Below are 12,996 nucleotides of genomic sequence, written 5' to 3'. Positions count from 1 at the left end.
ATCTCAATAATGTCCTAAAAATGACAAAAACAAATTATGAAGGGTAAAACAATACTAATATTTAAAAACCATCTTATATTGAACATCACAGGAGTTTTACAATTCTTAATATTTTAGAGTTTTTATTCATTTATCATCTACAACTAAAATTTGTAGATAAAACAAATATCAATTTAATACATGCGTCCATTTTTTAAAAATTGTAACTGTTACGGGTTTCCTTTAATTTTGAAAGGAAATGAAAATACTTCTTTAAATTATTGAACATCAGATGGTCATTTATCAGCATTTCCGGTAAAATTTGATATACTAGTATCCATAAACACTAAAATATTCATAAGTTTCTCATAGCTACGGAAACTCGTTGTACAAACTATTTAACAGCAATGATTAAAGGGCCCTATAGCAGTTTTTCTTTTATTTTTATTTTTTATTTTTTTTGATAAATTTAAATGCAATATTGCGTTGTATTTGATAGCAAAATTAAAACAACATAAGATTGAAAGGTAACGTTCAATCTGATTCCAAATCTACATTAATGTTTGGTGTTTGATTAAACTCGTTGAACAAGGGATTTTCCGTTCCCTCCCTTGTGTTGTTTACATCATCCACAGGTTCATCCACAAACCTATTTTCTGGTGCCGTGACACCAGGATTCTTTTCATTTATCTCCCCGGCTTTTCCCTCCACATTTGTAGCGTCACTGCTCTCTTCCCTCTCCTTCCTCTTTGTGCTGACACGATATTTCTTGTTTTTCTGGGGCTTAGATCGCTTCAGGCGCACCACCAGAACGACAACAAGAATAATTATCACCACCCCAAGACATGGCACCACCACAGCAACCACAGGGAAATCGGAGGAAGAAGGAGTTAATCCTCCATTAACTCTTACTTTGAAAGTGATTTGTAGCTTCGCTGACACATGCATACTAATTGTAGAGTTCTCAGAACTCAAGGCCTGCGTTTGAAAGTAAAAAATTAAGAAAAGCAGTAGATCATAGAAGTGAAAAAAAGTGATTTATGAAATATATATTTATTATGTACACTTATCAATCCAAGAATATCGACACTGAAGTATGGCACGGTGAACTTGAGTGTTTTCATGAAAAGAGAAGATCTTGTACACACATGTATTGCACTAGAACACTATATAAAAATACATTGTAAAAAAAATCCTCCATGTTTCTTTTGCTTTTACGCTTCACCATTCTATGATCAAACCTTCACCGCACACAAAATGAGAAAAAGCAACACAGCTAGTGGCCCGCTTTCACATGATAGCAAACTAAATCTCTACACATACTGATGTAGCTATGTGAAAATTCCCACAAGTTTGTTAGCTTTTAAAACAAAAGTTATTAAATATTATCAACATTCAGCATTTTCGTCACTTTGAAAACGCTATACACATTACACTGATATGTTAATTGTATTGCAATATTAATATATACTTGGATTTCTAAGTTTATGTAGTAATCAAATAGTCTTAAAAAGCACCTTGAACAAAATTATACATAATATTGTAAAATGAGACTCTTGAGTAACAAAATGACAACATATAATGACAATGTAATGTTAGACATGTTAGATCTTTCTGCCATTTTAAGACACCCTGCATCAGACGCCCTCCTTTTCGTCTTTGAAGGCATGGTTGTCCATCTCAGTAGACGTCTCGTCGTGGCCAGTATCCCCGTTCACATTCTTCTCCCCGAGGTTGTATTTCTGTTGCGGCTGTGACTTCCTCATCTTAATAATGACCACGATCAAAATAATAAGAATCAGAGCTGCCACAATAGGCAGGACGATTATCAGCACCTTATTGTCGGTACTTTTGTCTGGGTTGGCTTTTTCTATGGGTGCTGGGGTTGTGGGGGCGGGGGTTGTCGTGGGTCGAGCTGTGGAAGGCGTTCTAGTGGTTGGTGTTGAAGGTGAGATGGTAGTAGGTGATGACGTCGGTTGTGACGTCACTTCCTCTGTGGTGGTTGGTTGAGTGGTTTGGGGTTCTGTCGTTTGTTCGGGAGTCGTGGGTGGGGGTACCGTCACATTTACGGTTAAAGTGAAATTGTCTGATTTCTGTCCATTATCTCCCATAGCCTGAAACGCATGCGTTATGAAATGAGTTGCAAATACTGCAAATGGTAAATAAGCTTTTATCTTAACTAGGTTCCAGCCCAACTATTTAACTATTTGTAATCTAAATTAGCCAATACCAAAAGAAACGCCACAGAACCAAAAATTAAAAAGAACAAACCTGCAGAACTACCACCACACTGAAGTCTGAAGATTCACCGAAGTTGGAGAAGTTTGCAAACGACTGATTGAGAATGAAACTACCATTTTCAAACTCAATATTGTCTTTGTATTTTTCAGGGTAAACTGCAAATTTAAAATTTCAGGTAAAAATAAGCAGACATTTTTTTTCTATATAAAACTATATATTTGTATCTGATCATGAAATTTGACGATAAAGAGCAGTGATCATTATGGAGATCTCAATAAACAATACAAATTGTGAACAGAATCATCAATAACATTTAAAATACTGTCACATCTTGAACAGATTTAATACATGTTTTATGAATTTTAAAAAAACCTGTATAGTTAACATTTTACCGTCTAAACTGTACGTAATATTTGTTTGGCTGTCGGGATCCACAGCTTTTATGCTGCTAGGTTCAGTTTTTACGATTCCCTACAAAATATCAAGATATCTTTCTTTGTAAGTTGTACTTGAAAAAGTGACACTATCTTAACATTAAAATTTTTAAATTATTAATCTTTAAAAAAATATGTGTTCTTTTCTTGTAGGTTCCACGAATACCTGATCAAAATAATTGATGGTAACAGACAAATCTGGAACTGCACAAGAATAACATGTTATAGAGCAGCCATATCTGACAAACACAGGAGGAGTGTCATCCACGTCAACAAAATTAACAGTCAGGATTGTAGTCACGGTATGTGGACCGTCCTAAAAAAATAACATGCATATTTCTAAAATCTTAGTTAAAAATTTTAAGTACAAGCAGGGTTTTTTGAGGTCTTGAAATCAAGGGCCTGGGCCTTTCCATTTGGGAAAAATAGCGACATTTTTTGAAATTGGGAAAAAATATATTTATTTAATTTTTTTTTGTGAATAAATTCAAATAAAAGGGTTTGTTTTTCATTTGCAAGGTATTTACAAATGTATTGACTTATTTTACATTCAGTCAATCGGTTTTTGGAGCATGCATGCCTATTAGATGTTTTTAACAGCACAAACAAAACCATATTTGTTCAAATCGATTCTCTTTGGGGAATTTTCTTTGATGAAATTGGGAAACACACACTTTTTAGCATTGGGAATGGGGCCTACTACTGAACAAGTATCCTCATCTCTTTCGTTTCATTTTACGTAAATGTGGTTGTAGAGTAATCCTAAGTTTCTTCTTCAATGCTGTTAATACATCAGTAAAGAATAAAAAGAAAGGTGTGGTAGAACAATAACTGGAAGCTGATATAGATATGAGTTTTATATAGTTAAGGAATCTATTATATAGGTATAGCATTTTTTTTTTTAAATGAACATTTTCAAAAATGAAAACTTTTCCTGATTTTCAATTATTTTCGCAATGTTAGGTGTTCTTGAAATCAACTTAAGGTTCTTGTTGAAATTTTTTTTTAAAACAACAGAGAAGGGACCTTAGAATTTTTATAAAGTGAATGTAAATCATTCATCTTTGGTATTTTTGTGTTACTCGTGATGCTCTATGATGATTTTTTTTTTAGAATATCTAAGAGGAGTCTGTAAAATCGTGAACAACGCATTTCTCTTAGAAATTTATTTTCGTATTAAATAAGCTGAAACTTTCAATAAATGTTTACTGTTAGGCCATTATTAACACAATGAATTGTCTACGGATTTTTTTTCGTTTGCCTAGTCGACATGACAAGAAACGTACGAGGGTGTGACCAGTCGACATGGGATGCTTACTGCTTCAAGGCACCAGATCCAACATCTGATGTTTTAGTACTCCATGATCTTCAAAAAAGGAAAAGTTTCTGACAATTCAGTGTGTAAATAATGTCCCAACGATTGAAAAACGCCAGTAAGCATTTTTCTTTATTGTAGCTGAAAAATCATCGAATTTGCCAAAAGTGTATTGACATTCATTACAGGAGATTTATATATATATATATAGAAGACCCACTATACCTTTAAAGTACACTTTTATGACGCAACATTCGCATCTTTCCGAGAAATACTTTAAGTCCATTAAGTCGCGGGTCATATCACAAACATGATTTAAATGCCTAAAATCACCATGAGTGGTGTAGCATAGTGGTTAACGCGTAAGTCTCAACGCAGTATACTCTAGATACGTCGGATTTTTATTGCTTAGGGTTCGAATCCCACAAATACCGTATAATAATTTTATGAAAGAAAAATTTTTTTACGAGATTTTTTTTTCCCTCTCAGAAAAGTTTTTTTTTTCTCATAATTTCAAAAATATCAATAATTTGATGTTAATCTATATTTGATTTCTTAATATCTGACGCTATAGGCATTCTGCCAGCCTTGTTCCCCCATCTTCTTTATATTATGTTATCATACATATCAAATTTCAACAGTTTGATGCTTTTTTTCCTTTTTAGTTTTGTTTCTTACCTTTGCAGTTATATTTAATATTCCTCCTGTTTGTCCCAGACCACACTGGAATTTGGTCTCTTCGTAATCAAAGTTCTTTGTTTGATATAAAAAACCTGTAGCATTGTTAACCGTGAAATAATCTCTGGCATCATTCTAAAAAAGATAATTTTTCAATAATCTCATTCTTTTCCCTCAAATTTTATGCAGTCGAAATACTTTTTTGAAATTTTCATTTCTGAGATATCGACATTTTTTACCACAGTTTATCACTTCATTTATTCTATTTCCTATAGTAATGTATATGGATATATTGATTATATTTGAAATACAGAACCAATAACAAAATTTTCTTTGCTCCCTAAATTTGGTAAAGGAAGGGATATATATATATATATATATATATATATATATATATATATATATATATATATATATATATATATATATATATATATATATATATATATTTGTATATATATTTTGCAAGCATTATTTTAAGGAAATAAATGGACTAAACGAACAGTATTCAAGATCAAAAGTCCATGAAACAATGTAGATTAGGAGCAAACACGGACCGCCAAAACATCAGAGGTGGAATAAGGTGCCATTGAGGAATGAGCATCCCCTGCTGACCGGTCACACCCGCCATGAGTCCTTCTCATGATCGGGAAATAATGGAAAAATCCGTCATCAAATAATTATAAAATAATGGACTAACAATTAGTATGAATTAGTCAGCATTTGACTCAATGCTAAATTGTATTTGCTGACCAGGTCATTGTATCGACCACAGAACGTACGAAATGATGACTTTAAACGAGACTGCTGATATTCTTGTTTCATCAACTTGTTTGTCAATAATTTGCCTCGTCTTTGAAACTGTTCATACGTAAAGCATATTCTTGCGTATCGAATCAACTGCATAAGTAAGGGAAGTTGACAATAGAAAAGTTAAAATCATCACGTTTATCATAGTGCTTGGTTGTTAGTTTAGTATTAACGTCTTTTTCAAGTAAAGTGTCTAAATATGAAACAGATATGTCAGACTATATGGTTTATTATCATAATTTTACATTTTACAGATATTAAATCTGCAGATTTGTGAAATATACAAATTCACACATATGTGGAATTTTGTTTCATTATCAAAAGTCTTTGAAATAAATTATATAGATTTGAAATTTCTACATATGTGTGCTCTTAGTTTACGGTCTTGGGTCTTGATCAAGTGGTTGTTTGTATGTATTTATTAAACCACTTTACAATGGCGGATTTAAGGGAGGGGGGCATGGGGGGCGCACCTCCCCTAAAATTGTCAAAGTATGATATGAATAATATTAATAATGCCATACTTTGGTACAATACCACTATTTTGTGCCTAGTTTTACTCTTAAAAACACGAAAACCCAGGAGCTTCCGAGGGGATTCGCCCCCTGGAACCCCCTTCATTCAAAGTATGATATGACTAGCATTAATTATGTCATACTTTGGTACATACCTAACCAACACCACTATTATTGTGCCTGGTTTTACTCTTAACATACACGAAAACCAAAAGCTTCCGAGGGCTTCGCCCCCTGGGTCCCCACAAAGGCTTCGCCCTGGAACCACAGGGGTGCTTAATGCGACCCCAGGCCCCTTGCCTGAACGAGGTTATCCACGCCCCCCTAATCACAAATCCTGTATCTGCCCATGCTTTATATAAATAAAACAAGAAAAAGATTTTGTCATACTCCTACAAATAGCTAGATTTTTTTATGCCTATACAAAGTCAAAAAAGTAATATTTTTGCATTGATGTATTACTTTTATCTATGAGTCAGTCCAACATAAATTTTAGATCGCAACGTCACTGCTACTAAAAAATATGGAGATAACGAATAGTTTTCCAGCTCAAAAGTTAATGGAAACTACAAATCTGAAGCAGAACAAACAAGGACCTTTAAAAATATCAGAAGGGGATATTGGAGGCCCCAGGGGAGAAACCCCAAAAATTTCTCTCAAACCTAAACATAACTTTTCATTTTGCCGAATCTGCGTTAAACAAAATCAATTAATTAATCTTACCTCCCCAGCAGCCTTTGAAATGCTTATGACAGGGTTTTCCTTCGGACAATCTCTATCTTCAAACGAATCAAACATACGCCTTATAAATATTTGGGAAAGATGATCTCCCTAAAAATAACAAATTTCTTGAAAATTGTATAAAAACAAATGTGCACATAAGTTTTTAAAGTACCCGAATATTTAATTTCAAATGAACAAACCTCATTTATATGAACTGGTTCACGATTGACTGCACTTGGGGAGTATTCGTTTACTGGATTGACTTTGAACGTTAGATCTCCGTCTTTCTATTTACAGATTTGGATTCATGAAAAAGATGTAATCATAATTCTTAGAAAGATTCCTTGCCATGAAAATGAAGTTATAAAATTGAACTAATGTGCATTCTTACTGGTGAGCCATCGGGTCCTGTACACGACACTCTTTGTATAAATTGATACTCAGCAAGAGAACAGGGCTACAAATTAAGATTATAACACTTGAATTTTAATGCTATAATATGCACGTATATTTCGTACCCTTACCAAAAAGCTGAAACTATAGCGCATTTAATTTCCATGGGATCTTAAACAGATTGTTGGAAGACTGTTCTTTAATTCTAAATACTTTCAAAAAGAAACTATCTCAACTTTTTAATGTTAAGTTTGGTGTACTTTAGTACTTGTATCTTGATATATTTTTAACAAAATAATTTTGCAAATTACTGAAAAGTTAAGTAAATAAATGAGGTTTTTCTCTTGAAAAAAAGTTATCTATTATATCAGGAATTGGGGACTTTAATAATGTTGAGGTATGGGTAAATTGCTTCACACACTTTTCAAACCCACATGATTTTTCGCACAAATTAAACTAACATTGTTATAATGCGATATTGTGAGTCAACAAAATATATTTCAAAGTGATTGTTTATCAGCAATATTTGGTAGGACTTGAATATACTCCTGGCTTACACATTTGGACGATTCCCAAATTGTTTTGTGCCTATTTAAGCCGTCTTTATATCTGTTCATTGAAAGCATTTACCTAAAAAATATTTAAAGATCCCAATTCTTCATTTTACTCTTTCTTATAATTTTTAAAGAATTAACCTTCCTCATAATTTTGGATATATACCATCTTTAGCGGTACAATACTTTTCTTCAACTCTCGCAATCTATTGTGTTTCCTGCAATGCTAATGTTGAAAAAATTACAATGTTTGAAACCCTTTTAAAGATTTTTCTGTCAATGGAAACATTTTACTTTTTAAAAATAAAATTGGCATGGTTTGTATCCGCGGCGATTGAGTTTTATTTTGAAACTATATTTCGATCGTTTCCGTTATCTTAACTTTTTAATTATATCAATTAATGTATCTCAATATGGTCAAATAAATTAAATAAGTATAATGGATTCATGAAAAAGTTTGAATTTCCTTTGCCCTGACCGGTCAGCAGGGGATGCTCACTCCTCCATGGCACCTGATCCCACCTCTGATGTTTTGGAGGTCTGTGTTTCCTCTGCTCCTATTTGGTATTGTTTGATGGATTTTTGAGCTCGAATACTGTTTGTCATCTCCATAAATTTCATTTCATCACAGACACTGATTTAGGTCAACTTACACAAAATTTATACTATATTGCAAACTTTAAATGGTCAACAAAAGCCTTTTATGCATGTAAGAAGTAGCCAATTGTCCACAAATCGCTTTACAAAACTATAAAATTATACGATAAATCAAATGTTTCTTATTGTGAGCATGGACATTGCAGATTCCTTTGTTTGAAATACAAATACGATTGTCTTTAGGAACGCAAGTAAAAGAATGCCCCTTTTTCAAGCATTTCATTTCATAGTTTTATTGTAGTACACAATCGTTTGATATGGTTTAGCTTATTGGTAGCTGCAATAATGTAGCCCTCTCCGATTTTTTTTTTATCTGATATCCCCCCCCCCCATTAAAAAGGGGGAGAGGGCTACATTATTGCCACTAAATATATCCGAATTGTTAGCAGACGAATAGTTTCTGGATATTTAACTCTAGAAATAGTTAACTAAAACAATTGAAATATCATAGATTGATAAAATAGATTGTTTGGATTATTATTAATAGGTTGTTTATCCTAGTTTATTGAGAAAAGTACTGTCTTTAGAAATTTACATTTTACAGATGACGTAGTCACTGCAGCACTGCATCACGATATACTATAAATGTATTATATCTAGCGTGTACGATAATGGGCGGAAATTGATTTTTGAATAAGTTAGCGTAAATTTGATTTGGCACATTTTTCATATTCTTATCTATGTGTTTACGTGCAAGACATTTAGCTGCATACAAATGTACTTGATTTAGCGGTTGCTGCGATCCGCTAAAGCTTCTAAAAAGAACACACAGCCAAATGTAATACGTTTACAGTAAAAGCAGAAAACTTCAAGGGGTCTTGTCAGATCTTCTCCAGAAAAATAAGAGATGGACATCAAGAGTCGGTGTCAGTCGGTGCCAGGCAAGAATAAGGTAAATTAAAATTTTATATGGGTTAGAAATTAGTTTTGAAACTTCTTATTCTATTTAGAAATTATAGCAAAATGTAAATTCTTTAGATGATATTTGAGAATATTGAATATACTTGGTGCGAGATTTTGAACCAAAGTTTGTTTCTTAAATTATTAGAATGCATTTTAGTATTATAATATTGACTGTGTAAGCTTGCAATTTTGAATTTAGAATAACCAATTCCATTTGATTAGATTTAGCTTCATTGGCACCGATACCGAGTACTGGGTAGCACCGTGCACTTGGTTGCACCGAGTTGTACCGAGCACAGATTAGTTTGTTTGACTATTTTAAGTTGCATAGGTTATAATTATCAATGGAGTTTTAGCACAAGAATTCTCCTATCTAAGCATGACATGCTAGCATAGGATGGGGGTGGACTTTTATTAAGAAGTAGAAATTTTGGATTTCAGATAGAGTTCTGATTACAGTATCAGAGTCCCTGATTGTGCCTGTATAGTTATTCATAGTAGTAGCAGCAGATAGCACCAAACATCTTGAAGCTCCGGAAACAACAAAGTAGAACAGAACACCTAGTAGCACCGGCAACCTTATTGGCTTGTAGCACCGGAAACCGAGTAGCACCGAACTCCCAGTAACACTGAGCTCCGTGAAAGTTCGTCCGTATACTTACTATTAAAGAAACATTTTAAATATTTATTGAAATTTATTTATTGTCTTTCATGCTTTGGTGCTATAATAAACATATGTATTAACTGTTTTTAAATACTTCTTTTCTTTTTCAAAACTAGATACTTTCGAACCTAGTTATTGTAACATCCCTCATAGGTACCAGGTCGACGTAAATATTACACGTTACAATTGGTAGCAGCATTTTTAAAAAAAATTATATTAATATCAATACTTATGAAACCCGAAACGTTCATAATCTTGAATGCCAGATATAGATTTTACTCAAATAGTAAAATGCTTTCTTTGGTTGTAGTACGGTTTTAATGTCGCAGCTATTGCAGGAAAAAAAATAAACCACATAATCGGGTTATGCAATTTTCTTCTGCAATAGCTGCGACGGTGATTCCCATACTAAAAACAAAAGAAAGCACTTTATTGTTTATATTTACATCTGTATTAAAAATCATTCTGAGTAAGTTTAAATTGCTTAAATATTGTATTTAAGATGAATATGTCATTGGGTGCATAACTGATAGAACAGCCATTGTTCGAGAAATCTACACACGTGGGTTGCATAGTGTTGCAAAAGAAACAAAGAAAAAAATATTCAGTGGATGTAAATACATTGAATGTTTTTAACACATTTGAATGACATATGAGTAACGAACAGTATTCAAGTTCAAACGTCCATTAAACAATACAAATCAGTGATTTCCAAACATCAGATTTGGGATCAGATGCCATGGAAGAATGAGCGTCCCCTGCCGATCGGCCACAATTACCTCCGTGTGCTTGTTGTCATGATCGGGAAAAACGGAAAATTCCATTGACAATTCAGTGTGCATACAATTGCTTAACAATAAGTATAAAAAACATCAGTCAACATTTGACTTAATGATGAATTGTACTTGCTGAAGGATAGTTAGTTTTCATTTTGCCCCTCAATTACTCCGTCTCTTTCTGCGCTACAACTGTCTTGTCTGTTTTAGCTAAATAATGTAGCTGTGTATTTGTATAGGATCGTCGGAAGAGACAAAAATTTTATTTGCATATTTATAATATCGGAATACCGTTATTAATATTGGAAAAGATACGTGGTTTTTATTTGCACAGTTTTACAACATTCATAGAAATATCGCGCTCACTATAGAACATGCCCGCGAACTTGTCTAACAAATCCCGTATGTTAACTCAATTTATCCCGGTTAATTTGAAAAAAAAACATCAAATGGTTTGCCACAACTGTTTCAAATTTGGATGTTTGATTGACTATAGACGAGCAAACTATAACAAATAAATTGAATGACAATCTATATAATTATACAAGTTACTTTTCATCGCCAACTTGACTTATTCATCTAGTACCTGTATATGTTGTTCTCGTCTCAAAACTTTTTCGATATTCAAGAGCATGTTCTGCGTTCGATCAATTTTTATAGCAAGGCAAGCTGACTACTATAGTCAACCCTTTAACCCTTCCCTATGTCACTGATGATGTGAGAACATTGTTTTCATGTAGATAAAGTTATGCATTGCTTTAAAAGTGTTATATTATAGAAAACATTAGCAAATATGACATAACTTTAACACCATAAATTGAAATACATCTTTCTTACATTTACATCCAGATCTCTGCTTTGTTGCAGTAATACAGAGTACGTCTGGTTTTTAAATTCCAATGAAACCTGTGGATTGGTATCACTTAAGTTCCATTTCTGTGTTGTAGAATTTGTCTGATCTCCAATGAATAGGATAGAACCTTGAATGAAAAAGAAAAAAAAATCATGCAAAAGCCAGAACAATTACTTGTATCACTTTCAGGTAAATAAAATCAAATTACCTGGTGAAGAAGTTTCATCGAAGGAAATTTCCGGTGGCAACGGAATGGACTGACAGTGGTTTTCTAGTTAAAAAATATATACATTTTAGGAACATCTTAAAATTGAAAGTTTGGTACAAAGAAAATCACGTTTAACCGGAAGGAAGATATGTCGTGAAAAGTCCCGTGGGGATCCGGGTAGAATAGGTCCTCAGAACCACTTGCTTGTCGTAAAAGGCGACTAAATGGGGCGGTCCTTCGGATGAGACCGTATAAACCGAGGCCCCGTGTCACAGCAGATGTGGCAAAAGATTCCTCCCTGTTCCAAGGCCGTAAGTGCCGAGCATAGGCCTAAATTTGCATCCCTTCACCGGCAATGGTGACGTCTCCATATCAGTAAAATATTGTGGAGAGGGACGTTAAACAGTATACAATCAATCAATATGTCGTGAAAATATACTTTTTTTTACAAGGTGTGTTTTGCCTACCAAAGACATTTGTTTAAAAATTACTAAAAGGGGCGCGTTTGACCTTTATTCAATGATATGGCACATTTAAGACTTAAGACATATGTACTATGACAATATGTGAAATTATATATTTTGTTATGCAAGAAAATTCACGCAATACTCTTTGTGGAAGGTTTTATTACTTTTGTTTATCATTTCTCCGTCCATTTAATAGAAAACGGAGATAAAGACCACTTAATTTTTTTCTCCTTTGAGGAAAAGAACTACGTACCTTGTGTAACAACACCATTTAAACCACTGATAAGCAAAAAAGCAAACAACACCTTCATAATGTAATATTTTTCTTGGTAAACACTTTTAAACTGAAATAAATCCTCAGAAATTAATATAAAATAATCCTAGTTAATTATTCCTCTGTTTGCAAAAAAAAAATTCTCTGTAAATCCGTTGTAGTTCTAGTTGTCTTTTATCACTTGCAGTTCTACATCAAGGGACTGTCACCGTAAGAATCGATATCTTTTAGCGGGATAAGATTAATTCACCGAATTCGGCTAATTTTATCAAAACTGTTTTCTCTTGAGCTGAGTCTGAATACAAACGGGCATGATTGTTTAAGTTTCCTTGTTGTAAAACTCCCGTTAAATCGATCACAGCGGTAAAACCTCACATACCTGCATTTTTATCACCTGTTAAGGTGAACTCACCAATAAAATCTATCGTCAATTCTCAAACTGGCGAGGAAAGCATGAACACTTACTTTAATAGGAACATTTATAATTTCTTCTTTTATCATATTTCAATATTTACATTCAATACGATTAAAGATGTCAAGCAATATTTTAGT

At 33.3% G+C, this 12,996-nt stretch overlaps 1 protein-coding gene across 1 annotated transcript; it reads right to left on the bottom strand.

Annotated features, from left to right (window-relative positions):
• Positions 1 to 704: 704 nt before the first annotated feature.
• LOC134271189 (uncharacterized) lies at positions 705 to 12,801 on the bottom strand. The gene is made up of 11 exons (XM_062753438.1): positions 12,424 to 12,801; positions 11,704 to 11,766; positions 11,480 to 11,622; positions 7,087 to 7,152; positions 6,896 to 6,982; positions 6,696 to 6,803; positions 4,648 to 4,782; positions 2,821 to 2,970; positions 2,613 to 2,691; positions 2,251 to 2,375; positions 705 to 2,093 (listed from the first exon to the last, which is right to left on the bottom strand). Exons 1-11 carry the CDS (start codon positions 12,479 to 12,481, stop codon positions 1,617 to 1,619), a joined length of 1,491 nt encoding a protein of 496 aa, XP_062609422.1. The 5' UTR covers positions 12,482 to 12,801; the 3' UTR covers positions 705 to 1,616.
• Positions 12,802 to 12,996: the final 195 nt, after the last annotated feature.

This window comes from Saccostrea cucullata, unplaced genomic scaffold (genome assembly GCF_032062105.1).
Source record: "Saccostrea cucullata isolate Sc308-1 unplaced genomic scaffold, CSIRO_AGI_Scuc_v1 ctg14713, whole genome shotgun sequence".
Lineage (NCBI taxonomy): Eukaryota > Metazoa > Mollusca > Bivalvia > Ostreida > Ostreidae > Saccostrea > Saccostrea cuccullata.
This window is presented reverse-complemented; position numbering and strand designations above follow the sequence as displayed.